The sequence below is a fragment of the Polistes fuscatus genome, unplaced genomic scaffold, assembly GCF_010416935.1.
Source record: "Polistes fuscatus isolate 324 unplaced genomic scaffold, CU_Pfus_HIC Scaffold15, whole genome shotgun sequence".
NCBI lineage: Eukaryota > Metazoa > Arthropoda > Insecta > Hymenoptera > Vespidae > Polistes > Polistes fuscatus.
In genome coordinates this window covers 849239-875877 of record NW_025113053.1, presented here as the reverse complement: position 1 = coordinate 875877, position 26639 = coordinate 849239, and the positions used below count along the sequence as shown (strand labels likewise).

The window sequence follows — 26639 nt, the reverse complement described above, 5'->3', positions numbered from 1 at the left end:
GATGATTAAGAATAAGAAGAAGAATGAGAATTTATTTCATATTCTTTAATGTTATTGTTAAAGGTCCTTCTTAGGTCATAATTACAAAATATGTTTGTACACTTACAAGAGAAAAATATGTTTACAGATGTTAATACATTATTACATAATGTACAATAGACAATAACATCATATTTACATTTGTTTAAGAGTATATCGAAAATATATAAATTAGTAGAAAGTATTGTATAAATTATGATAGCGGATTAAAAATCTGTAATTGTAAATATTCTATTTTATATTCACGCATCATATATACAGAATTTGTCATACATATCGTGTATACATAAATATGTATTTACGCATAGTTGCGCTAAGTAATTATGGATATATTAGCGCATAAATTGATTATATTTAACTAATATTTACAGAATTGGAGGAAAGTTCTAGACATCGACCAGTTCCTTATCTACAATAATTTGAGGACTGTCATCGGTACCTTCCATCGTAGCAGCCCTTTGAAATATTTCTTGCATTCTCGAAGCATTAAATTGATCCACAGCTCTATTGTAACGACAATAGAACCAATAAGCAATCGTTACATTGAAATATGTACCCATTGCGCAATGCATAGCAAATTTAGGTCGGCTAGTAAATAAAAAGCCTAATAATCCACCTCCTATACCACTAGAGATACCGTATAAAAAACTATTTCTAAAGCAAGGAATTTCTAGAATATTGCGCCCAAAAAGAATGATTTCTTTTCGGTCTTCTTCTCTTTGAACGATCGCAGAGGGAATTGTTGATTTTTCTTCCATATTCTGGTCCATAATCGATAAGTTACTCGCTAATTGTGTCAAAGTATTAAATTAATCTTATATTTATAAATATTATTCGCACCGATTAAATTGACCGATATTATTGAGATGCATGAGAAAAAGGCCGATGTTGGAATTTGATATAGTCTGAAAAAGATGTTCGATATAAAATAAAACAACACATATTAGTTGAAATATAATGTTAAAGATTTAAATATTTATAACCATAAAAAATGTATTGTTCCAACGTACACGCGGATCATATAATCGTAGTATTAATCAAGGTAAATAACCTTTCGAGTAATCGATTAGAAGTAATAGTTAAGAAATCGATCGCTAGGTGGTGTTACGATAGCAAAACGAGATCGTAGCTCTATCTAGCGTCGATAGGACGTATTACACTTTCGGAGAATTTCGGTGACGACGGCAAGTCTTGCCGAGCTTTATCGAATGAAGCCGAGCAGAGTCGAATCGGAACGAGCGCGAGTGACATCACGACGCATGTCCCATACTATCGAATATATCCAAATGACAGGTGGTGTTCGGTCGAGTCTCGAGGATACGCGGTACCTAACGCGATACCCAACGCGATACCTAACGCGATACCTAACGCGAAACGACCGAGTGCGATAAATCCTTTCGATTTGAACGGATCAAGGAGTCTGACATTACGTTCGACAGGATCGAAATTCAAGGATCCATGGTGTAGTGACATGTTGACGGGATCGGTGCGTCCTTTGTAGCTGTCCTCGCGTCAGAGTTTTATGATGCATACCACGAGTTCATACGGATCGCTACCCGGGAGATTCAATTGCGCGAGAAGAGGTAAGTTGACTTATTTATCGCTGATCTTTACGTTGATATTTTTACATTTCGATATTTTAACATTCGCGAGTGTTTTCGTCGATCGAAAATAATATGCTCGCTTGCACCTTGAGTACTCTGCCAAATTTTTGGAGCATTGTCGAAAGAAAGAAGTGGAAAAGGAGGAGAAGGACGAGCAAGAAAGCTTTATTTTCTCGAAAATGTAATGTAAGGAAGAGCACACCGATGGGGGACGATATTCGCGTACTCGAGGAATGCTCTTGAACGAAGAGGAAACGCGTGAAATCTTAAGCACTCCTTACGAACTAACGCAAACACGCAAATGTTTTTATTCTTTACAGCATTTTTCAAAGAATTCTTCATCAGCCGAGAGATCGAACAACAACACGGAGTTTCTTTTGCGTGAGTAAGGAAATACGAATTTGGTGTGTGACACCGTGTATAATAATGCAGAACATGATGTAGGTGTGATCGCAGAAATCTACATAATCTCTCTTTCCTTTTCTAATCGTACATGGTACATTTAAGGTGCATGTCTACAAGGATTTGGAAATTCATTTCTTCTCACTTTCCTCTTTATATCGCATAGTACACAGATGTACTTTTATTCTCTTCCTTCTTCTTCTTCTTCTTTCTATTATTCGTTACTTTCGCTTTTCGAATTGCAGGGAGTGAATTTTCCACACGAGTACGATATAGCACACACACACACACACACACACACACAGTTTTATTTGCTTGCACATATTATGTACGAAGGATGTATAAGCGGAACAGTCACGAATTCGAAATCGACTTTTAACTCACCATTAATTGTCATTTTCTCTCTTACATACCATATCTGATATATTATTTATAAATGTATATAAAAACGTAGCAGCAATAACAAATATCCAAATGATTCTTTCTTTTTTTTCTTTTTTTTTTTTTTTTTTGTGGAAATTCCTATTGCATTAGATTATTGATTACGTTGCACTATAGATACTTTTATACAAGCACGTATATACATACGTATATCGATTAAATGTTTCCGCTGATGCTAGTTAAACGAAAGTATACAATCGGATTGGCCAAAATTGAAGAAAGAAAGAAAGGTAGGCAGGCAGGCAGGCAAAGTTAAATTAAAATTTGATTTCCGGAATGATATCGAAACCGCAATCTGATTAATGATAAATTGCGATATTATCCCTTAATTATTGAACTTAATATTGTACTTGGCACGTTTTATTTTGGTCGTTTATAGACGAATGGTGATGGGTCCTAGTTTTGGTGGATTAATCGCGCTTTCGTCATTTTTAGCATAACATCTTTTTACAGCTTGGCATTCATCGATTATAACATCTCCAATATCGACGATTCAAAATGGTAGCATAGTTTTTTTTTTTAACTCGATACTCTTGGCTATAAATTAACATATAATATGTAATAATACTAAGGGACGACGATGCTTATATACGATAAGATTTATTTGTAATTTAGAATATTTATTGTACATTTAGAGTGTGCTGGCTCGAAGTTGGGGATCTTACATGGGGCAATGCGTGTCGCGTAAGGCGGGCGCCGTCATCGCAGCATCCGGCCATCATCACGATTCCCCCTCTTATAAAATTATGGACAAATCCGCCAAAATTCAGGTAAAAAGATCCAACGTAAATTAATTTTACCTTTATTTTATTTATCTTTAGCTATTTTGATAAACCTATTTCATGTGTTTCATTCAAATATTACATGCAATAGTAGGAATTTTCAATTGAAATTGCAAATTGCTAAATCTAGGATTAATAATTGTTCCCTATTTCCTAGTAGAGTCCTTTCTACGATCACACGATATCGCATACTTTTTCGTTCCCATTCACAATTTCTTTGCCTATTGTTTTTCTCTCTCTCTCTCTCTCTCTCTATCATTTCGTTGACCTCAAATTGCGTTCGTCGACTCCACGCGCGAGGATTTCTCATACATTGCTTTCGCACGTTCCGCTCGCGATCGGTAAAAGGATCTTTTTATTGAACGTATCGCTTCTTCGTACCGGTACTTTCACGTGTACCGAACTAAGCTTTGGCGTTGCCGCCGCCGCCGCCGCCGCTTAAATAACATCGATCGCGAGGTATTCTCGCTTTGAAAATCATCCAACGATTATTTTTCGCGAAAGTTATAGAAAAATAAGTCCTTATGCGAAGACTACGCGGCGGCGGGGTCTTTCATTTCTACAAATATTCTCCAAATATAAGATAGGAGTGAGACTATACGCGTGCTCCCACATACTTCCCAGTTATATTCCATTCAGTAATTCTAAACATTGGCGTAAACGCATCGGGCAGCTTACCTTACGAGCGCACAATCGAGCTCACTTTTTTACGACAATTAGAAAGCCATTTTGTACGAGTTTTAACGTCGAAAGACAAGTCCGACGTTTGATTTTATTATTCTCTCTTCGGTTGGTTTCGATTCTCAACCGTGAGAAACTTTCGTCATATTGGTATAATGATATTTGATGACGTTGAAAAAAAAATCAAAAAAGTCTCGCAAAAGTGGCGTTGTTTTTCTAAATTTAATACTACATCGGTTCGACGCACGTCCGTAGGAGGTCCATTTCGCTATTACGACGTACTACAATCGCAACGTAGGATATAACTAGGTATACCATAAATTCCAGTTATTACGAGTTACGTTAATGTTACGCCACTGGAATCCGGGAGTATGCGTGCTCGCTTAGAATCTTTAAGACCGTGCACGGTACGCGTGTCTTGATCTCTCTTGTAAATGATTGTCCAGAAAAAAAAAGCTATTTTCTTGTTTCGTTCTTGTTTCGCGTTAAATTCCTTATTTAAAAGTAGTCGAAAGAAAATTGACGCGACGCTTATAAACGGTCGAAATACCGATTCGCTTATTAAGAAGACGTAGTTGAACGAGACTCGAATTTATAAGGTATTATGCTATTCGCGCCTAGCCCCAACGCCATTTAACTTTGCAGCCCTTCTCGAGTTCCAAACGCGCAAAACCATCGCGTCTCGCGGTCTCGCGGTTTCGCGTCGTGCGTTGTGTCATGCGTGCCATCGAGCATATCTCTGGTTTTATACTTGTGTACCGTGAAAAACACTTATGCGATGATTAATCGCATTAGGTCATTTTATTCTTATCGCGTTGGATCCTTGTCGAGAAAAAGACGATTGCGCGTCTTCTTATCTCGCGAATTTTTGTCTTCTTCTTCTTATTATTATTATTATTATTATTATTATTAAAGATTAGTCTACACGCGTTTCTTACTTTATCGCAAAAGCAAATAACGAAAGTTTGATTAAAAGAGTTCCCGTAAATATTATAATTTGTCGAGCGCGTAGCAGGATGGCACTTCTTCGCCGTATACTTTCCATTATGTTCCCTGCCGGAAGCTGTAGAGAGAAAGGGAGAGAAACATAGTGGTGCTTGGGTTCGTCGCTCTCGAGCAAGGTGCGCGCAAAACGATCGGTATACCTACCTACGTCATTGATCGGGCTTTTTTCGATTGAAAAATCTCGACGAATACGCAATTATATCGATAAGAGAAGAGAATTTCAATAGGCAAGACAGCTTTTTGTTCGAAGATCATCGAAGAAGTTACCCTTGACCTCGTACTTTCATCTTAACAACCGTAAAACAAAGAACTCGAGCGTGAAAAGTGCAGCGAGGTCGACGATGTTCTATCGGAAAAGAAAGAAAGACAAAAAATATATTAGTAGCGCAAATTGCTTCGGAATGAAAAGACCATGTAAAAATGTAACTATTAAGGTAGGGTAGTAAGTTGATTTGGGCTGAAAATAAAGAAATAAAGAAAATAAACGGGGCTAAAATATGCTATTATATCTGGTATAAAAGAGCATTTAGGGGAAGAGGTACTAAAAAAACAAATTTGTAGGAAAAATTGTTTAGAATGCGGCGTTCCTCGTGAAAAAAAGGGTGGAGGGGTGGGCGCCGAGAATAGAAATAGGCTGCTAGAGATACTCTAAACGATCGTTACAGAGAGAAACAAGTGTCACTTCGGCGGCCACCGTAAGATTTGAGATTCGAGAAGTCGAGAAAATAAGAGGTACGCGTTCGCACGTGCGAGTCCTAAGTATAGCTACTCGAATCCTCGAGGGAGAGGGTAAAAGAAGAACCAGAGGGACAGGAGGAGGAAAAATAGATAGAGGAGAGACGACGAAGACGGGCACACCCGCAAAATCGAGCGTGCTCGACGCGTTCTCCACGCAGTGGGAAAGAAGACACCGCCGTGTGTGCAGTGGCGTCGCGACGCCGGCGCAGTTTACCGGATCGATCCGGCGCGGCGTCTCTCTCTCTTAAACTCGAGTGCGAGCTCGGCTACGTCGAACGGAACGAAAACGGAACGAAAACGGAACGACCAAGTGACAAAATGTACGACGACGGTAAGAATAATCATACCAATAACGACGATGACGAGGAAGAGAAACGTCTCCGGCGTGCGACGTGATGCGTTCGCGAAGATCTAACGAGAAAGAGAGAACATTCGATTAAGGGTAGTCAACGAGAAATAGAAATAGAAATACAAATAGAAAGAGAGAGAGAGAGGAAGGAAAGAATTAATCACCTCTCTTAGAAGCCAACTTTTCTTCTCGACTCTAACCGGTTAAAAATATTTTCGACTCCATTGGCGTGGAATTGCGCGATTGCTGTTCTAGGAAAAGACGAGTAAGAAATAGACAAAAAAAAAAACTAGAGAGAGACGTTATACGGTGCATCGATCGATCTTTGGAAAATTTGTCGGAAAGATGGATTATCGGTGCGCCACCGGCACGAGATACGACGATGACGTCCTGGAGAACGAGAAAGGGTTGTTCGGTGCCACTGCGGTAAGGAGAACCGCTCTTTCTATCGGCGTGCGTGTCTTGAACAAATTATTTCAAAAACAAAAATAAACTTAACACGTTTTACGAGTGACGTCGTCTACGTTGGTCGTTATTGTTATGGTTGTTGTTGTTGTTGTTGTTGTTGCGAATGCGATAACGACGAAAATAAGGGAAAATATCTTAATAAATATCTTATTTTATCTTTTGTCGTTCACCGAGAAATCGCTTAATCGCGCTTAGCACGCATGCGCGACACATCGCAATTTTTAATTGTTACGCGCACATCCTACACGAGCATCCAAGGTGACCGGTTCCTCCTAATATCAATTCTTTTTTAATTCGCAACCCTGACGCAACTCTAACGCAAAAACATATGTTTCGATGAGTTACCTAATTGTGGAAAGGATAAGAGCCGCTACGCAGTTCCCGTTTAAATCAATAGTTCGAATGCGACGACGTTTTTCGCGATGGAGGAGTCGTTTCGGATTTTCGATTACGATTACGCTACGCCGCGCAATTGCTAGGAGAACTCGACGAACATTTTCTCGTCTCTGGTTCGTCGAAACGGAGTCCCGAAGAATGGTTACATTCTATTTCTGGAGTTTCCACGAGGGCGAAATTCACTCGTTTATGCGTGACACGATTTTGTTTGTTTTAATTGCCTACTAAACATTTGGATAAAACGAACTAACGGTACCCCCCCGAAGCTTTATCGATTGGAATGTGCACGCATATTTAATGCGAAGCTCTAACGTTACGTTTGCATTTTGTTTTGTTTTTATTTTCCCATTAGATAAGTATGTATGAGAAATTTGAATAGGAAGGATGATCAAACGCTTCATTTTCAGAATGACAATAAGGGTGCATCGAAACGTGGCGCTCCGTGCACGCGAGGTACCGCAATGTCGTTCGGCTTTCGTAGAAGACCCGCCACGGGAATCCCGGTACCGATAACAAATTATGCAACGGATCTAACGTTCTTACACCCGAGATCAAAGTCAGCCGGTCCGGAGCAAACTCGTAGACGAGACGACGATGTTACTTACCAGGCCGTTCAAAATTCATCTTCCGGAAGATCAACGCCACGGCTGGCACCACCGAAAAAGGAAGCCACCGGGGTATCGACGAGAACCAATCGTTTTGGATACAGGCAAGCGCAGGGCAGATACACGAACAAAGTCGGCGACATTTGCAACTGTCACAGCGTTAGCCATTACAATCAAGAAAGGCTTCAACAGCATCAACAGCAACAGCATCAGCATCAGCATCAGCAGCACGAGAGTCACGTTCCTAAACAACAGAACAGAGTTGTACAGGTTCGAATCGTTTGATTTTTGTTCAGAGGAGAGAGATTGTTCGATTAGTTTAACCAAAGATATTATTTTTGTTGAAAGGTTTATAACGTAACTACGGGATCGAAGCTACGAGCATCCTCGGCAAACGCGCCGTCAGCGCACAACGGCAGCGGCAGCGGCAGCAACAATGGCGGTGGTGGCAACAATAACGTCGCCAACAACGATACCAATCGAAGAGTATCCGGCATTCCCGAATCGGTAACCAGATACACGTTACACGCAAGCCATCTACCGCTACCCCAATACGCCGTAAGAATGAACGATACCAATTCGAAAATCGCAAAGACGGTTGCGAATCAAAGTAGAAAGATTTCTACCGGTTCGAAGAGCAGCTCGGCTAGCTCGAAGGAAGGTTCGGGTACGGAGGATTCCGGGGTTAGCAGTCACCAGAGTTGTCCGGGCGAAAGCGAAAGGAACGAAGGTTACGATTATTTGGTGGACGGTTCTACGACGACGACGACGACGACGACGACGACGACGACGGGTTCTACGACGGGTAGAAGGGCATTCGGTCGCGGTAGAAATTTAAAAATGGTAGTCAGTGGAAAGAGTTTCGACGTTCGAGATGTCGGGGAGGACGACAGCACCGTCACCGAAATATCCGTAATACCGTTGCCAAAGTGCTTCGCGAGCCCTAATTTAAATACCGGGCTGGTGCGCGAGAGAGCGACACAGTATCAAAGAATCGTTAACAAGGACAACAGGTACACGAGTTCCATAACATCGATGTCGACTACTTCTTCGGAGGGATACGACGAGGGTTTGGGCGAAGAGAAAGTTTACAAAGACAGGTCTCGCACCGAGAAAATACCTTCGATCAAGTCCGACTTTAGTTTGCCCAGCTCGGACGATCCCGAGTACGGGCACGGGGAAGCGATGGCGGACGAGTACTCGCTTAGCTCGAGCGACGAGTGTCAACGTTCGCATTCTAACTCTGCGCAGCACGTAATTAAGGAGGACGCTGCCAAGAATGCCGCCAAAAATGGGAATCTACCGAAAAGTACTCTCCGTTCCGTCCTTCTGACCATCGAGGATCCCGCATTTGCAGCGGCTGCTGCTACCTCTACCGCCTTGATAGACGACGAGACCTCGCCGGTCGACAGTCTCTTCGACAGTCCTACGGCCAGTATCACGCAATCCGACGACAAAGCGTCCAAGAAGGAATGCGTCATGGAACGATCTGGGAATACTATAGACGATGACAGTCCTGGCACGCCTACCAACGCCTCTAATTCGCTCAGTTTGTCGGAGGGAAAAGAATTTTTTGACGACGAAATCGCCGATCAGCCTGGATTAATATTCGACGATAATTCGGTAGTCGCGGTTGAAACTCAATCCGTGCCGATTAATAATCAGGTGGTCACGGAAAACAGTCATACGTTGGTCGAATCTATCGCTAAATCAAGTAAGATTCTCCAATTATCGCGATCTAGGTCACGAGAGTCGTCCTTAACGAACAATCTTATTTTTATTTTTAACAGATATGCAACAACCTGGCAAAAATTCAGGCATCAGTCCCTTTCATGGAAAACGAATGAGTCGAGCGGGAAGCGTCGATACCTTATCGCCTTGCGAATCGATCGCTTCGGACGATTTGATGTTAGATTACGAACGCAGCGATGCGAGTTCCACAGAGGATACGCATAATCGGTTAGCGATAACAGTCGGCGTTGTTATATATCAATCAAATTCGAATATTTGTTTATATCATTTCTATCGATCTAAATCTATCTTGCAATGGTTTTCCTTAGATTGGATTCTAATCCCGCGTTGCACGAACTGGACGATGCGACCATACTTTCCGAACTGGAGGCGCAAGGCGAAGAAGTGATGAGACAATGGACCTCGTTATTGGGCACGACTCAACCTACGCAACAGCAAACTTCTAATTCTAATACTGTAAACAATAATATCAACAACAGCATCTCTAACAACAACAATCACTCCTCTACGGAATCTGGGTGTGTATTTGCACCATTTTCGTTGGCTTCTTAGTTGGACATTTTTAAGTGTTTAAACTTTCTTTGGCCTACTTTTCCTTTCTTTTCGATAGTGTCCCGTTTATCGATGTATGAATTGTTATTGTTGTTGGAGATGGGGCAGAGTAATTGCATCTGTAAGTAACACACGTTACGTTGATCCTGGGCTCGTATCTTTTCCGATAATGATTCGCGATTCGCTAAAAACAAATGATCGAATTTCTTTCCTTATTTATTTATTTATTGTTTTTTTTTCTTTTTTCTTTTTTCTTTTTTCTTTTTTCAAACGCCAAATACATAATATAACACGTGATTCACCGTTTCAATTAATAAGTGCACAGCACTTTGTATAGAATCGATTGCTTTGCTTAACGCGATCGATCGTCATCCTATGTGCGTGTGTTTTTCCGCTTTCGTCCTTTCGCAAAGCGTTAGGTTGATTATACGCGATGGGCTTTTAAAACGTAGCCTTCTCATCAAAGTCTTGTAACTATCGTCGAGATTCATGGTACCTTATTGCAGGGGAATCTTATAGCTTCGCAAAAAGAAACATTTATCAAAGTGCAAAATTACTTTGTTCTTCCACGAGAAAATAGAAGAAATATTTTCTGACTTTTAACGAGCATTCTTTTCGTATTTCAATCGATTAAGATTTTCTACGTGCATCCACATTCTTCCATGTACAGACTATTTAAATGCGCAAAACATTTTTTCCCCGGCTAATTTTATTCGTGTCGCTAGAAAGAAGAAGCACTCGAAGGGAAATTGAAGCTTTTCGTTACAGTAGTCATTATGTATCGTTATTCATAGATGGTAGAAATCTTGAAACATATATTGTCTATACACCCACACACACACACACACACACACACAAATATCTATATATTTATATATAGCGTTGATCGAAAATGTTTGCTATTCGTAATGAAATTGTGTATCGTTAATTTGTAGTCCACCTAGTCACGTCTCTGCGAAAATCGACGTGACGTTGTACGCAGTAATAAACGAGCAACCCAAGAACGCTAAAAAGAAATAATAAAAGACAAATAAAGAGCGGCATGAATGCGATAGAATTGGAAAGACGAGCCAAAGGGGGTGAATTTCAGCGATAGTATTTTGTGTTCTAGCGCACTAGTAAAACGAGCGAAGCAATTACAAATCCCCGATGAGGACTCCGCTGGTGGGGACTACTACCAGCTGACGTATCCCAACTAGCAACCGGAGTTCGCCGGGCCTCCTCTCTCGACACCTAACACGATTGATCTAAACCGGAAAGATACGGCCTGAGAACGCGCGGAGGCTGGAATGCATATTGCGTCGATGAATGTTTGGAATAAAAAGAGAGAAAGAGAGAGAGAGAGAGAGAAAAGTCGGGAGAGGAACAAAAATTAGAACGAAACAGAGGTGTCGAGTAAAACGAGAAAGGAGACAAGGAAAAAATAGATAGGGATGAACGGAAGGAAAAAGATTAAGTGTCCTAAGCAAATTCGTACAAAGATACTAACAGTATACTAATTCTTACACTATCGCTGATCAACTAACTGCACGAGATACGATGATTATAATAGTTTACGAGCGCATTGCCACGAATACGCGAAGAACGCTGAGAAGAAATTTCATAAATTTTGTAGAAATATTTTCGTAACAAACGAAATGATCTCTCTCTATTTGCCCCCAACGGCCTCGTAAATTGTCCCTTTTCGATATCGCGTAATTACATACCGTAATTGTGTAGAAAACATTTTGCAGATATTAATGACATTTGCGATTAATCGAGCACGTCAAACTCTCGTTCGAATTCATTTCTCATCTCTGTCTTTAACGAATCTTTCTTGCTTACTTACCTTTTTTATTGGATTAGTTACCTAAAAAATTGAACGTAAACAAAATTGTATAGATCTTATTTGAACCGTTTCGAATTGGTTTGGTTTGACAATTCGTTTAATCGTTTCATGCGTTTGCGACGTGCCTGAAACGAATAAAATACGTACGCGATATATTGCCTTCCCTCGAGCGTTCTCATTACGTGGCAATTGGCTTAACACAGGTTACGGATAAAATTAAAAGGAGAATAAGGTAGAGATTATTTTTCCAATTTCATACGTCCTATTTGCCACGTCCGATAATTACTCGTCTTTTTTCGAGATCTCGAATGATTGGGCTAATCGTAAGATATATACACACACTCACACGATACAATACACATATATGTAGTGTTTTCTTTCTAATCGATCGATGAAAAATAATGTACGTAGCGTGTAGTTCCTACTTACAATTAGTCGTCATCGTATCGTTATAATTGCTCTTGCTCGTGTATTAATCCTAGCGCCTATAATTGTATGCATACATATATATGAAGTACTTATGTACCAAGTGTGATCGTTGGATCTTTATATTATCGTCAAACTATATCGATATAAATTAGGAAACGATCGTCGATTGGAAAATCTTTAAGAAAATCTTGATTTATATCACGGTGCCTCTTTTTCGTTTCGCGAATCAAAATCTAATTCAATGAAGGACAAAAAATCACGATTAACTTGAAATTCTCGTTATTGTCAATTATATATTCGCAAAGATATTCATTATTTTGATTTTTCGAAAGAAAAGTAAAAGTTATTTCTTTATTTTTTTTCTTTTTTTTTTTTCTCTTTCCTCGAACCAATCGGATTCGCAAAGATCGAATTTAATCGAATAATAATTACATATATACGACGTAATAAATATATAAATATTATTTATTAATATATTGCTGCTATAAAACCGCTGATGCAACGCCAAAGGACCTCGCAATGATCGTGATTCGAAGAAAATAATAAACGGTCTTCTAAAAATTGTTCGTCCTAAACATTGCGAAATCTAGTCTTCGTATTAGAATTTAGAAAGCAAGTGCCATAATAGGAAGCGTTAAAAAGCGTAACCTCTGAAAAAAATCAGAGTTTGAGAGAGAGAGAGAGAGAGAGAGAGAGATAAATATACATACGTTTCCTTCGTGTTCCTAAACGATATTAAAGGAAACGTTTAAACTATATCTCCTCGCAATCGATGTCCATGCTACTGAAATCTCTCTATTATCTCTACAAAAATGATCTCTATGTAATACAGCTTTTATTGTCCCGCTATAATAAAATATCGTGTCGTTCGCTCGAAAGAAATTTCGTTTTACGTGGGAATCGTTGGGGGAGAAGGAAATCGAAGAGCCCGAAGAAACAAAAAAAAATCAAAAAAAGAAGAAGAGAAAATAGTTGGAAGAAATGAAATCCCAAATGGAAAGGGGCGAAGAAAACGATGGGAGGGAGTTGCGATTAGTCGCTACGAACAATCAACGAATAATAAATAATTGGAAAAACTTGGGAGAAGGGAAAGAAGAAAAATAGAAGGATGGAAAGAATGGAAGAAAAGAAAGTTGCGAATTTACGTTGCGAAACGACGCTGCGAAACGACGCTGCGAAACGACGTTGCGAAATGACGGAAGGAGAAGAAAGAAACCCGAGAAGAATTACTGTATGAAATCTATTGGACAAAAGTTCGAGAAGAATTTGAAGACGAGCGGAAGGGACTGACCTTTCCTCCCTCCTGCTTTTCCTCTCGTTGAAGGAAGGAAACTCGATCATCTGCGAAGAACACGGGTAAATAATTTCTCATCAGCTACATATCTCTCTTCTGCATTCGCCTCCTTCGTAAAGAGTAATGACTATATATATATATATATATGTATATATATATATATGAATGTGATTTGTGCATTGTCCGGAAAGTCTTCTATTCTTCCTCGTCTGTTAAACGAAATAGAAAAAACAAAAAAAAGATTTCTCGTTCGTTGCACCAATCGTGTGGATTTTGCCCGCAAAATGAATATATTAAATATACCTATACATATTTGTATATGTATATTTCGAATTCGTATATTTCCAGGATAATTGACGGAGAGTAAAGGGACGATTCCAAAGAAAAAAAAAAAAAGAAAATGATTGAATTTTGGAGCGATCGTCTACGACGACAATCGATTAATCGTTGTCTTAATAATTCGTTACGTACGCGCGCGCAAAGTTTTTCATTTTTCGTCGTTTAACGAAGTTAATACGATAAAGAATACTCCGAAAAAGTTAGGTAAAGATTATTCGTCGAGAAATACGAGAAAGATGAGATCAAAGTATGCACGTTGCTCTGCGATTCTTCCTTTTTCTCGAGCACGGAACTTCCTTTTTCTCTCCGCTTTTATCTGGTTTTTGACACGACGCTTATAGCATGTAGTAATAATAGTAATAATTTAGTTCGAGTTTTACCTTACTATCGTAAAAAAAGAAAAAAAACATCGTTGCGGTAACTCGCTTCCCATAGTTGATTTTGGTGTGCTCATTTTTGTATATTCCGTAAAGATAAACGTCGAAATTGATATAAAATAAAAGTAGAGGTAAAGTGAACTAGATCCTTTGGTATTTTTTGTTTTTTTTTTATTTGTCGTTGTTCGAGCAGCGATTATAACACTTTAAAAGCATGAGATCTTCCTATAATTATTCTTTTCCTTGAATGTTGCCCTTAATATATAATATATATTGCATTTGTTAATCCCATTGACACGATTTAACAAATTTTTAGTTTTCAATTGTAATTTTGTATGCAACCAGAATGCTAGTATTACTTATATTCACCTGCAACTGCGATGACTTAAAAAACAAAACAAAAAACCGCATCGCGTCAATTTTCTCGTCGATGTTTTCTATAATTACAATTTCTGTTTGTTATTCCGACAAATTGTACGCATCTACATTCGCCCTAACGAAGAAAACGTTCGTTACGAACCGGTTTCTTCTTACGTTCGCGGACTTGTTATTTTTATTCTTCTTTTCAAGAGTATAATAATCTACTATGAAAACAAAAATTAAGGACGCATATATGATTATAATAATACTTTGCGAGCATTTAGTTTACGGTATCACTTTGAACCTTCGTCAGTTCGCGGTCGACGATTTTTCTTATCAATTATATACCCGCTGATCTGTTATTAATTAAACCGCGCAACGATAGCGAATATATATCTTTAATAAACCCGATTAAATTAGTTTGAAAAAGAGCGTTCGTTCGACGAATTTTGACATTTTTTTCCCCTCATTTTGATTACGTTCGAAACGTTATTCATCGTTATGAAAAAGGCTGCGTACTTTCATTTAGCAAAGAAATGATTATAATATTACTTTATATAATATATTGCTATTGGTTACCCTGCAATAAGTGTACAACGTATAACTCGTATCGTTTAAAAGTACGAAACGATTCGTTTAAGTGACTTTGCTTGCTGCGAGAAAGGATAAGATAAATGAAACTTTCCCCTTCGTCGTTTCGTTTCGTCGTTTCCATTTTGAAATATATATTCGAGCTCGTTCCTTTTTTCAATTTGCGAAACTCTATATCATCGACGAAGGAAAATCGAAATAACGGAAGTTACCGAAATGGGTAAGCATCGTAAAGACGGTTGCTTACCTCCTATCTAGTTCTTTCATTACCAATCAGAGCGTTACCAGTTAGCGAACTCCGATCTCTTTCTATCTTCTTCGGAAATAATTGACCCGTTTCCGTATGGTCTTTCCATGATATCACGGAAAATCAAATTTTTGTCGAATGTTTTCGATCGAATTAAGTTTCGATTAATCGTTGGCCTACAAAATTGATTACTACATTTTCTTTGACGATAAAAATACTACAGGGGCACGCTTTCTTAGGTATAGAAAGAATAAAATATATAAAAATGTAATCGATGGTTCTCGGTCTAGCTCCAGCTTGGTTAACCCTTTGCACGCGACTAGCTTGCCCTTCGGTTTGCCCTCTCTCCTCGACGAAAAAAGAGAGGGGGCGATCGTTCCCTTTCTCTCGCGTTGACTAGCACCAAGCACGCACAAACTCCCTGGATATCGAGCGAAACGGTGTATTTTGTCGGAACGCATGCGCCATTTTACGACGCGCAATCCTCTTCCTCTTGGTCTCTCGTTCCTCCTGGCGTGTTCGAACTTAAATCGCGCGTCGTCGGTGTTCTAACGGTCGACTTTTGTTTTGCCGATCGTTCGGGAACGTCTTCTTCTCGATCGCGTTTGCCTACTTTTTTCTCCACGTTATTTCGCGACATTTGTTGCACGCGTTTTCGCGCCTCTCGCGCGTGCATGTGTCCATTTTTTTCCCCGTACACGCGTGCCCCTTCCCCACCCCCCACCTCATATTATCTCGCAAATTTATCGCGCTTGCGAATGCCAAACTGTGATTCATTTTTCTCTTAGAAACTCTAACGAAAGAAAATGATCGCGAGCAAGTACGTTTCGTCATCGGAAGATTGTTACGGAGTTACGCATCATCGTCGTTCGCTGCTATACAATGTCTACAACGAGAACAACATTTCTAAATGTATAATATCGATTTGTTAGACGTTCGATGTATTTCTCTCTCTCTCTCTCTCTCTCTTTCTCTCTCTCGCTCTTATTCTCAAAATAACTTGTCAGGGGGTAGAATAATTTTCGTTCTTTTCTAAATGATTGCTTTCATTCTAATAACAAAAAATTCCACGATGTTTTCAATTTAGTATCAAAGTAACGGCTATATGTTTTAATTGAAAAGTTACACCGGTGGTGATCCAACCAGTTTTTGTAGATCGTTTGATAGAACGGACGCAAACGCGATACCCTATGCCGCGCGTAAACCGCAAAAAAAGAAAAAGAGGATATCTTTTTTTCTGGATCTTGTTTTACGCGTTTCTCACGCTCGCGAGAGCCAATTTAAAGAAATAATCGCGTCGAGGAAGAGATTCGTACGCGATAAAATATAAAGTTATTATAAAGTTTGACTGGGAGAAGTTGGAGGAACGACGAGATGGCCTCTTCTCGGGTCTCGTCGGGTGCCAAGAAACGAACGGTACCGTCTACGAGAATACGCGATAACGATATCGGTGGTGGAGAAATCCCAAATGGAAATAATACCGAGGATGCTCGTGATTCCGGCTTGTCTTCGGAGTGTTCGACGCCAACGGGAGGTTCTCCGCCTCCTAGGCAACCAAAATCGAGTGATAACGTTATCGGCATTACTAATACCACCACCACCACCACCACCACCACGACCACCACCATCGCAACTACCCCCTCCGTACTTGCCCCGGTATCACGTGCTAAGTCAGAGTACGGCAGGTAGCTTTTTCTCCTACCAACAAAACGCATATTCGATTCAACGCAACGGATATTCGATTCTCCTTAATTCATATCTCTTAATTTATCTCCGATCCGACTTTTGTTTTAGCATGTAACGGCATGTAATAAAACGTCCACGCGGATCTATTATTATTATTCGTATTTTCAAGGCTGCTTTTGCGAATTTTTGAGCACTCTTATTTCTTTATTTTTAATTTCAATTTTGTTTAACGGGTATTATCTTTTTTTTATCATGCTAATTATCGAAGTTTAAAATGCGAAGTAGCGAAGGGAGATAAAAATATCGTTCCAACGTATTATCCAACGTATTATCCAACGTATTATCCAACGTCTGCATGTTGCAAAGGCATATCAATTGCACGGACATCGATATGAAAATAAATGAAATTGGTCGGAAAAATGAACTCTCGCGAGATCTTTTACTTACGTTAGAAGACTTGGTTCTTCTAAGCTTTTCATAGAGGATCTTTCTCTCCCAATTTGAATTTTATGAAATATAATAATTTCACGTTTCAACGTTAAATAATGCAACGTACAAAATATAATATCTCCGATGGGAGTATTATAAAATGATCGTTTATTTTATCATTGATTTCAGAATCATAAATGGCAGAAATTCGAGATTATTGCGAAGCAGGTCCGGTGCAGAATCACCGCGTTCGTTAGACAGCGTTCGTAGTCGTCAAATACCGAGTCCTCTAAGAACACCGAGAAGTGTGAGTGTTTTCGAACGAAAGAAATAATAAGTCAAAACTTACGTTATTTGGTTACATTTATTTACATATTAATACTACATATTACATATTTCCTCGTAGATTCCATCTCCCAGTTTCGATTCGAGCGACGACACGACCATCAGGATCGATCGTGCAACCTTCCAGTACATGTTTCAAGACATTGTCTCCCTTAAGACTATGCTCTTAAAACTAAAACGAGTACTTCAGGAGGTACGCTAATTAATATTGCTTTATAATTTGTTCATATTTTTCTAGGATATTTTCTAGGATATGTAAGATTATGCATGATTTTGTATTTCTTTGTGTTTCTCAATGTCTTTTTATTTGTATACTTATGTTTTTCTTTTCTTTGTTTTTTCGATTAACATTCCTTTTTTATTTTTCATTATTGTACGGTCATCCTTCATTTTACGTTTCAAGTCAGGAGAGAACAGTTTGACGAGGGTACGTTGCATTCGTTGCTTTTGTTTTCCTTTTTTTTCTTTTTTCAAATCGATTTCCTATTTTTTTATCACGTATATTTATTTTAAATGCGATATTACAGTTGGCCTCGAGCAATACATAACGTCACGCAATTTATTTTTCAGCCAGAAGCTCTCAACCCATTCGATAATACTGTGAAGGTCTGTAAAATATACACATATATACACATATATACATATATATATATATGTATGTATGTATGTATGTATGTATGTATGTATATTAATATTGTCGATTATCCAATAATATTGTAGTTCATTGTAAAATTTACCGTAAATATCTTTACATATTCTTTTTTATCTGCTACTTTTATTATTTGTATTTTTGTTTGTACTAAAGGGTTTATCCCATATAAACAAACAAATATACAATTAATAACGATTGGAAAGAAGAGCATGCGCTATTGATAAGTGATTTCCATTTCGTTATATTATTTAGAATGGTCTCTTCTACGCCCTGAGCGAAGGTGGTACAGCGGATGTCAGCACGTCTCCGGGAAGCGGAGGAAGTAGTATAGCCGACGAGCTGACGGATTTACGTAGGCAAGTGGTCTTTTTACAAGGCCAAGTAGAAGATAAAGATCGAACTATACAAATACTTCAGGTATATTTAATATTACCCGATCAAAAGTATATAAATATAATCGAAAATATGTTCTACCGATTGTGGATTTATAATACGTTTCAGTTTCAAATGACAAAATTAAAAGCTTCTAATGGCACAGACGTGGAAAATAATACGCCGTCGGCAAATTGTAGTAAATCTTTGCTCGTGGACATGTGCAATGCTGCCACGCAGACCGAAAAGGTATTATTTATTCCTATTCGGCTATTCCAAATAAAATAATATCACGAATAAAATTCATTGCTTTGACATAGATACGACCAGTGTCGGCAGGACCTTCGCTTCTGCAATCACTTCCCCAAGATAGCACAATAGGGCCTCTCGTCAGGTAAGATGGTATTTTTATTTTCTTCCTGTGCGGGTGTCATTCATTATTTATATATTACCAATATATGTATTTATAGCAACCAACAAGATTTTGTTCTTAACTTCGATATGTTGTAAAAGAGATCAAAATAATATTTAATATCGCAGCATTTCCCTAATGAATTAGTTCATCGACTAATTATTTCTGTATTACGTACCATTTACATTCGGCATATCGTAATTCGAATTTTCGTAATTCGAAACCTACTTATCTTCGGATCGATGCGCAAAAACGTAAGCATTCGCGTGTGCTATATCGTATCTCTTTTACTTGATATATCTTGATTAAAAAACAAATCAAGTTGGTTACGCGCTGTAGAATCAAACGTATTTTAAGAAATGTTGTAACTAATAATCAACAATAATGAAACAGCAATTTCTTATCAATTTTATAAAATTCAATCATTGGAGAGATTAAACTTATTACGTTATTCTTGTCTAACATTATTATGCAAAATCTATTAGACCACAAATTAATAGAGCTTTGGTATTAGAGACAATGTTAAATAGAGATTGACAATATTAATAGAAATATAATATTAAGAGCATATAGAATAATGGCAACCTACAAAGGATGTTCAAAGTAACGCGCATACCTTTCATGTGTCCCTGCATTAAATGCATCATAAATAACATGTTATTATTGCTGCTCTGGTCACAACCTCATGCGGATGATTTCATACGAACAGCTTCAGGATTGGGAAGGTAGAGTGCACCAGTCTATGTGATTTATTATTGGGATATTTACTTCTTTCTGCACTTAATGCCTTTATATTTGTGCATCTTTTCTATCGAAAAGATATTTATTTGATCACATAGCAATAATATTTCAGTTCATGCTGCATGAAGATCCAATCTTACTTGCGATCTACATATATGTATATGTACATTTTTCTTTACGCGTAATCGATCATTTTTTAATATTTCAAAATCAATAATATATATATATACAGGGTCTATTTTTATATACAGGGTCTATTTTTTTTCCTTATCATTTCTATCGTCAAATGCGCGATTACGGATGTTACAAAATTGATAGATAAATTCTTATTTTTCTATAAATACAATTTTATTTGATGTGAAAATAATAAGTGCAACTCTCTTAATTGTTAAATTAATGGTATAATAACTACAGCATGTATTATAAATGACACATACATTAAATATATGTATTAGATAATTGTTCTTCTATTTATATATATTTCGATTGTAATGGATTTACAATTAATGATCTTTCATGCTGCAACGAATAGCCTTGCGCGGTAAGTGCGAGAAGGATATTATTCCTTTTCTAATTTCGCATATCTTTTATTCTGAAATTTTAATTTTCTTTTTTCTTCGATCCAAATGTAGAATTAAAAAGATTGTATTCTGTGCAGTTGGAGTGATTCGAGGAATTGCCAACGTCCCTCATCGCTAGGAGAGCTTAACCATTTTAGGAACCTACATAGATCGACCGACAATTCGCAACACATATTGAGACAGCGGCAGTCACAAAGTCAAATTGTTAAAACAAATATGCGGAGAAATATCATAAGGAAATCCCTTGAACAAGAAAATAGTTAAGAATCCAACGTCTAATCATTTTTTCGAGCCGAATGACACAACATACACGTGCGGTAAAAGCAAAACGATGATGCGACATCCACTTTATTTACCATAAGTAGCATGCTTATCAATTATATACGAAACTCTTTCAATGAATAGAAATAATATCAAAAGAGATAGGATTTATAATTATTTGATCGTTCCTATATTAATTCTTTCTGCTTTTACCTCACGCTCATACGTACTAATTTAAGTTTGATAATGCGAATCAATGCAAATGGTCCCATCTATTATCCCATCTATATTATCAGGTAAATAGATGCATAAATACGTACAATAAATTGGCGTCCATTTCATGAATCATTGTTCTATTCGCGCTAAACTCTCATCATATTTATATTATATTTCAAATCTTCGATTAGAAAGTACGTAGCGGAAAGAACTGTTTTACTACTTCTACAAAAATCTTGCCTAATTTCGCTTCATCCGATTTGTTAAAGTTCGAGTACCACATACAGAGCGATCAATGTAATGCGATCTCAAACAGTATGCGTAACGTAATTAATACAAAGATTGTATCCATTCAAAAATATATTATTTGAAAATTCTCATTACATTATCGCAATACTTTTCTCTCTTACCGATTGAACTAAACTATACGTTATGCAACTGTTCTTTATAATGTACAATTTCTGGCAAGAAATATTCATTTTATACGATTATACAGTCAGGGTATTACGTAAGTTTAAAAAATCTATTGTTTTAATTTATTTCGTCCGATTAAAACAATTCTTGGTGCTATTTAACTGTATCAAATTATCAAGACGTTTCTTTAGGTTTTATAAAAGTCTCAAGTTGTAGAGTAAAGTATAATAATTAACGTAAGATTCTTTTGTCGTGAAAAAGATATAAATTGATATTCATTTCTAACATCTCAAACATCGTCATAATGCTACTTTGATCTATAAAGTTATGACTTGATTTTTATGACTTTAAATAAGTCAACCAGTTTGCCCGTTATACATTCGAAATAATTTATATAATATATAGTAGAGCAATTTTTACAGATTTCATGCTAAGTACAGTGAAAATAGAAAAAAAAGAAAAGCAAACGAGCTATTGGTAATCGAGGGAAATTTATTAATAACGTATTCGTAAATATCTGTATGCATAAACCTATATCTCTTAAAATATGTGTGTACAAGAGAAACAAATTCAACCTAATCATTGCAGAAAATTATTTTCATGTAAATGTATTACATTTAGATTTATTATTAGATAAATTGCAAAATTTGCTTACCGAAATAAAAGTATATATACATATATACTGAGTATTATCAAAACCGTCTTATTATATTGGATGAATTTTAATTAAGGTGAATCATTCCTACTCTAACAACTTTAACTTCAAAGAAATATTTTATGCGTGTTCTAATAATAATTTTGCGACGATAATAAAATCAGAATAACTTCGATATCTGGAAGTTCAAAGCGTTCTTAAATCTTAATTGTTCTTAAAGTCTTGAATATACAATACAACCATAACGTTCCATTGGTTTTACGTCAAAATCTATAATAGTTACACGCATATGACAATTCTAAGTTTTCTGCGATCTAATTTTGCCACATAAATATTTTAATTTATACCCATAATCTTTATTTGAAACTATTTTATATCTATTTCTTTTTTTTTTTGTAAATTCTATTTTCAAAAAATGTATAACATCTTCAAGAGAAACCCCAATAATTTGTAAAAATAAAATATATTGTATACGCGCTCTATATGTTTAGAATGATGATCTTTTCTTAAATTTTCATGATTCAATTTCATACAAAGTGGATATAAGCTAATAATAATAAAGAATCCTACTACTCCTCTGTAGATGAACGCATCAATGTAATCATTTAACGCGTGAAAAATTACTTTCACTTTGAAATCTCTGAGAGTATCTTCCGCATCTTTTGCATCTGCTACATCTAGATGCATGTATTTTAACTGTGCAATTAAATTTTCCCTAAAGTAACCAAAACATAATCTAACCAATTCTTTTTCGGTAATATTTATACAATTGCAAATCATATAAATCATATTCTGTAGAATTTGCAATTATATTTGTGATACCAGCAGTCATCCTTTTAAAGATGATATATAAAATAATTTATTACCTTTAAAATCTCGTATATTGTGCGCGTGCTGTCTGCAACGGAATTTTTTCGTTTTATATATAGAATACATCGAAGTTGCATATTATGCACACTAGACTATATTTTACGCGCGCTCTAGTGATATTTTTAGGAAGCTCCTTCGACCAGTGCCGTATCAAAGAATTCTCCCTTATGGTTACCGTGTCCATGAGCAAACGATTTCGATTAAAGTTGTTAAATTTAGAAAAAACATCGCCAAAATTGTAATAATGCTATTCAAATTGTTCGTAACTTAAGTAAATGTAATAAAAAGAATATAAAAAAATTAAACACTTAACGTACACGCGTATAGAATTGATTGTGTGTGACATTGCATTTCAGGGGATGTGCACTGTAATTTAACTAATAAAATAGTATAAATATTCCCCTCTTATAACCTAGAGTTTGTTGTCATTTTTAAATTTAAAATGGAATTGTCGGAAAAAGTAATGACTATTAGAAATATTACAAATTTAAATACATTACCCGAAGATATTTTCGTGCAAATGTTAGAAGCTGTAATTTTGTATTTATGTAAAACCCCCGTAGACCCGAAAGGTAAAAAATATAGAAAAATAATATTGACTTAACAATAAACTTCCATTACACTGTGTAAATTTATGTTAACACGATAGATCAGCACAACGTCAAAAGCAACGGTACCAAATGTGACATTGCCAAGAATGCATTTGTCGACTTGAGTTGTCTTTTAGTAGAAGCTGCTAGACATGATTTTGACAAAGAAACTTTAAAAAAGCTTTTAAATACCTCATTAATCGTTGATCACAGAGTAGACAAATTATGCCATAGCTATGCTAACAATAAACAAGAGATTCAAATGCAGTTGCAATTGATTGGAAATAATTTAGGCCATATAGTAGACACCGACTGGCGTTTAAGTCACTGTATCAAGGTATATTATCGTTTCAAATTTTATTTATTCAACGTTTATGAGTTAATATTTTGTTCATTTACAGTATGGATTTCAAAGTTCTATCGAGTCCTTTCAGTATCATGTACGTTTCACCACTAAGGAATATGCAGAAATAAAATATGTCACATTTACATGTACATTGCAACAATTGCAGGAATTACTTGGTAAAATTAAAGATGCTATAAGGCATTTAGAAAAAATTCCTACCAATTAGTTGCAATTATTGTAATAAACATTGTTTTCTTTTGAATTAATCTATTTTGTATTATATAATTTATATATCTGTTGTTAAGAAAAAAATTATATTAAAGTCAATGATTTGTATTAAATTTACTACGCTAAATTTTTTGTTTGTATAAATATGTAACCAAAATTTGTGTACACAGAGATTCAATTGACGTTGGAAAAAGAAAATGAATTTTCGAAATAGATCTTTCTTTTATCGAGCTATACGTTTCTTATACTCTGCTTTATACCCTGTATAATGAAATCAAAAAATGCTATACTAATGTTTTTTTTTATGAATGAGATATATAGAATATATTCTAAACTATTTAGAGTAGAGGTTCAAGGATGTGTTATACAAATTACTGAAAAGAGATATATATATATATTATATATATATAGAGGTGCGTTTAATTATATTTTCATATGAATAAGAAGAAAGTCTCCTAATCCATAAAGTTTAACTAATTAAAAATACATTATTCTCCGTTCTGTAGCCAAATATTTGTCTAAAAATTGATATTTTTTTTTGGACAAAAAAAATACTATCATTACATTCTTACTTGTTAAATATATAATTATATTAATAATTAATATATTTTTCCACTATCATATAATATATAACTTTTTAATCATAATACAATATGTACAAATAAAACAGGGTATAACCCTGATCTAAAAAAAAGTGATCTTTCATTATTAAATTTCATTTGTAAACTTTGTCACCGTGCACTTTCATCTCTTTTTGACATTCCTCCAATTTAATTTAATATTATATTATAAATGTGATCTTTTTTTTCAACTATTTTTGCAAAAAGGAGGAGGGTAGTAAGAGAGTACGATTTATATGTAATAAATTTTCTGAAAGCATGGAAAAGCTTCCTTTTATAACGATATGGAGTTCCCTTTGTGTTAAAATGTTATAAAGATCACAGTATATCATTGCAATCTAGTTTTTTTTTTCTTTTTCTTTTTCTTTTTCTTTTCTTTTTACAACTGTCACATTTCTCTCTAATCATTTTTATTGTTCCATATCCGTTACTCAATATGAGATATGATAAGGCCTCAGACATTTCACTACATCTGCCAGTCTTCGAATATTTTTAAAACCTTCCTCACACACACACACACCATACGAATATTTATAAATATAATTCTTTGAAAGATAGAATTAGGAAAACAAAACAATCATTGCATCGTGTTGTGTAATTAATCTCATTAGACTCCAGATATTATTAATTACTATTGATATCAATTTGTACTTTCATGAAGTACGTCAATTCTTAATAAAGTTATTTTCTTTGGTCAATTATGTGTTCATTAATGTTTTCATTCTTATGAGAATAGCATGTTTAGAAGAATCGATTTAAAAATATTCGATGCTGTCAATTACATAAATTTGTCAACCTATGATATAAAAATGCATTCTTTAGATAACATTATATTAGTTTAATCAAGTATATCTAACATTTCTATATTAATTATTTAATAGTCGCGTATATGTGAGCTCGTCGCATCTAATTATCTGTGCGCATACCATTATCATCTATTTTTCACAATTATTCATTATCTTTGACTCTTCCCATATTTTACTGGTAGTCATAATCATCATTTGCATTTTTAATTAAGTCACTAATATCTACAATGTGTCAAATAATGCACAAATGTATGGTATATAATAATGTAGATCCACCACCAAATCAACATGAACAATGTGTACTGAAATATAAACAAAATACATTATAACATAGATCTTTAATAAAATATCTCTTCAACTACATTATTTATGATTTTTGCATACTACATGAATATTATGTAAATTGCTCCCCTTAGCAAGTGAAAAATTATACAAAATATTATGAATAAATGTGTGAAACAAATCAAAAAAATTCATTAATTTTGACTTCAACTTTTGCTGTATATCTGCCATAAGATAAAATTGTGTGTACAGCAATAGGCGAGGCTAAAGAACGGTAACGTGTGTTGAACAATATATTCGAGTTTAGCTGTTCTTATATGTCTACTTCGCTATGCACAACTGCTATGCGTGCATGGCTCCTGCATAACTGCTTTACAACCGATGACGACAATGATGATAATGATGATGATGACAATAATAATAATAATAATAATAATAATAATAATAATAATAATAATAAAAATAATAATCAAAATGAAAATGATTGTGATGCTAATGATAATTATTGTATACTAACGCTCTGTTACATACGAGCAGGTAAATGGTCAATAATTTGCGAACAGAAAGAAAAATAATAATAATAATAATAATAATAATAGTAATAATAATAATAATAATAGTTATAATAATAATAATAATAACAACAATAATAATACATACTATTCTCATCATTATTATTATTATTTATTTATCTATAATATTATTTTTATTATTAACACATCCCCCTTCCGTCTCTATATACAAATATATACAAATGCCACATAGGCCTTAACGTTTTACAAAGATTATGTTACTGTGCAAATGGCGATAGCAGGTGCTTACTGTTTATATATATATATATAAATTGAAAAATG

At 35.8% G+C, this 26639-nt stretch overlaps 3 protein-coding genes across 10 annotated transcripts; 2 read left to right on the top strand and 1 right to left on the bottom strand.

Moving 5' to 3' along the window:
* Positions 1 to 30: 30 nt before the first annotated feature.
* Positions 31 to 1206, bottom strand: LOC122514696 (cytochrome c oxidase assembly protein COX20, mitochondrial). 2 transcript variants are annotated; one of them, XM_043631666.1, is made up of 2 exons: positions 1050 to 1141; positions 31 to 944 (listed from the first exon to the last, which is right to left on the bottom strand). In XM_043631666.1, exon 2 carries the CDS (start codon positions 807 to 809, stop codon positions 426 to 428), a length of 384 nt encoding a protein of 127 aa, XP_043487601.1. In that variant the 5' UTR covers positions 810 to 944; positions 1050 to 1141; the 3' UTR covers positions 31 to 425. The 2 variants fall into 2 exon arrangements, 1 of the variants encoding a protein (XP_043487601.1); XR_006303103.1 differs by having other exon boundaries at positions 863 to 944; positions 1023 to 1206.
* Positions 1207 to 1352: 146 nt separating this feature from the next.
* Positions 1353 to 23321, top strand: LOC122514688 (serine-rich adhesin for platelets). Of its 7 annotated transcripts, none has more exons than XM_043631646.1 (14): positions 1353 to 1622; positions 3122 to 3256; positions 7313 to 7780; positions 7859 to 9224; positions 9301 to 9469; positions 9571 to 9780; positions 17584 to 17701; positions 17801 to 17932; positions 18310 to 18345; positions 18644 to 18808; positions 18893 to 19012; positions 19084 to 19157; positions 20449 to 20457; positions 20575 to 23321. In XM_043631646.1, exons 2-14 carry the CDS (start codon positions 3152 to 3154, stop codon positions 20759 to 20761), a joined length of 3159 nt encoding a protein of 1052 aa, XP_043487581.1. In that variant the 5' UTR covers positions 1353 to 1622; positions 3122 to 3151; the 3' UTR covers positions 20762 to 23321. The 7 variants fall into 7 exon arrangements, 6 of the variants coding, with proteins under 6 accessions (XP_043487581.1, XP_043487585.1, XP_043487580.1 ...); XM_043631645.1 differs by lacking the exon at positions 1353 to 1622 and adding an exon at positions 5620 to 6494 and having other exon boundaries at positions 3242 to 3256; XM_043631649.1 differs by lacking the exons at positions 1353 to 1622; positions 3122 to 3256 and adding exons at positions 5625 to 6494; positions 19885 to 19900 and having other exon boundaries at positions 20575 to 20749.
* A 20-nt stretch (positions 23322 to 23341) lies between these two features.
* Positions 23342 to 24126, top strand: LOC122514695 (COMM domain-containing protein 3-like). Its single transcript, XM_043631665.1, has 3 exons — positions 23342 to 23485; positions 23563 to 23840; positions 23905 to 24126. Exons 1-3 carry the CDS (start codon positions 23356 to 23358, stop codon positions 24073 to 24075), a joined length of 579 nt encoding a protein of 192 aa, XP_043487600.1. The 5' UTR covers positions 23342 to 23355; the 3' UTR covers positions 24076 to 24126.
* The last annotated feature ends 2513 nt before the right edge of the window (positions 24127 to 26639 follow it).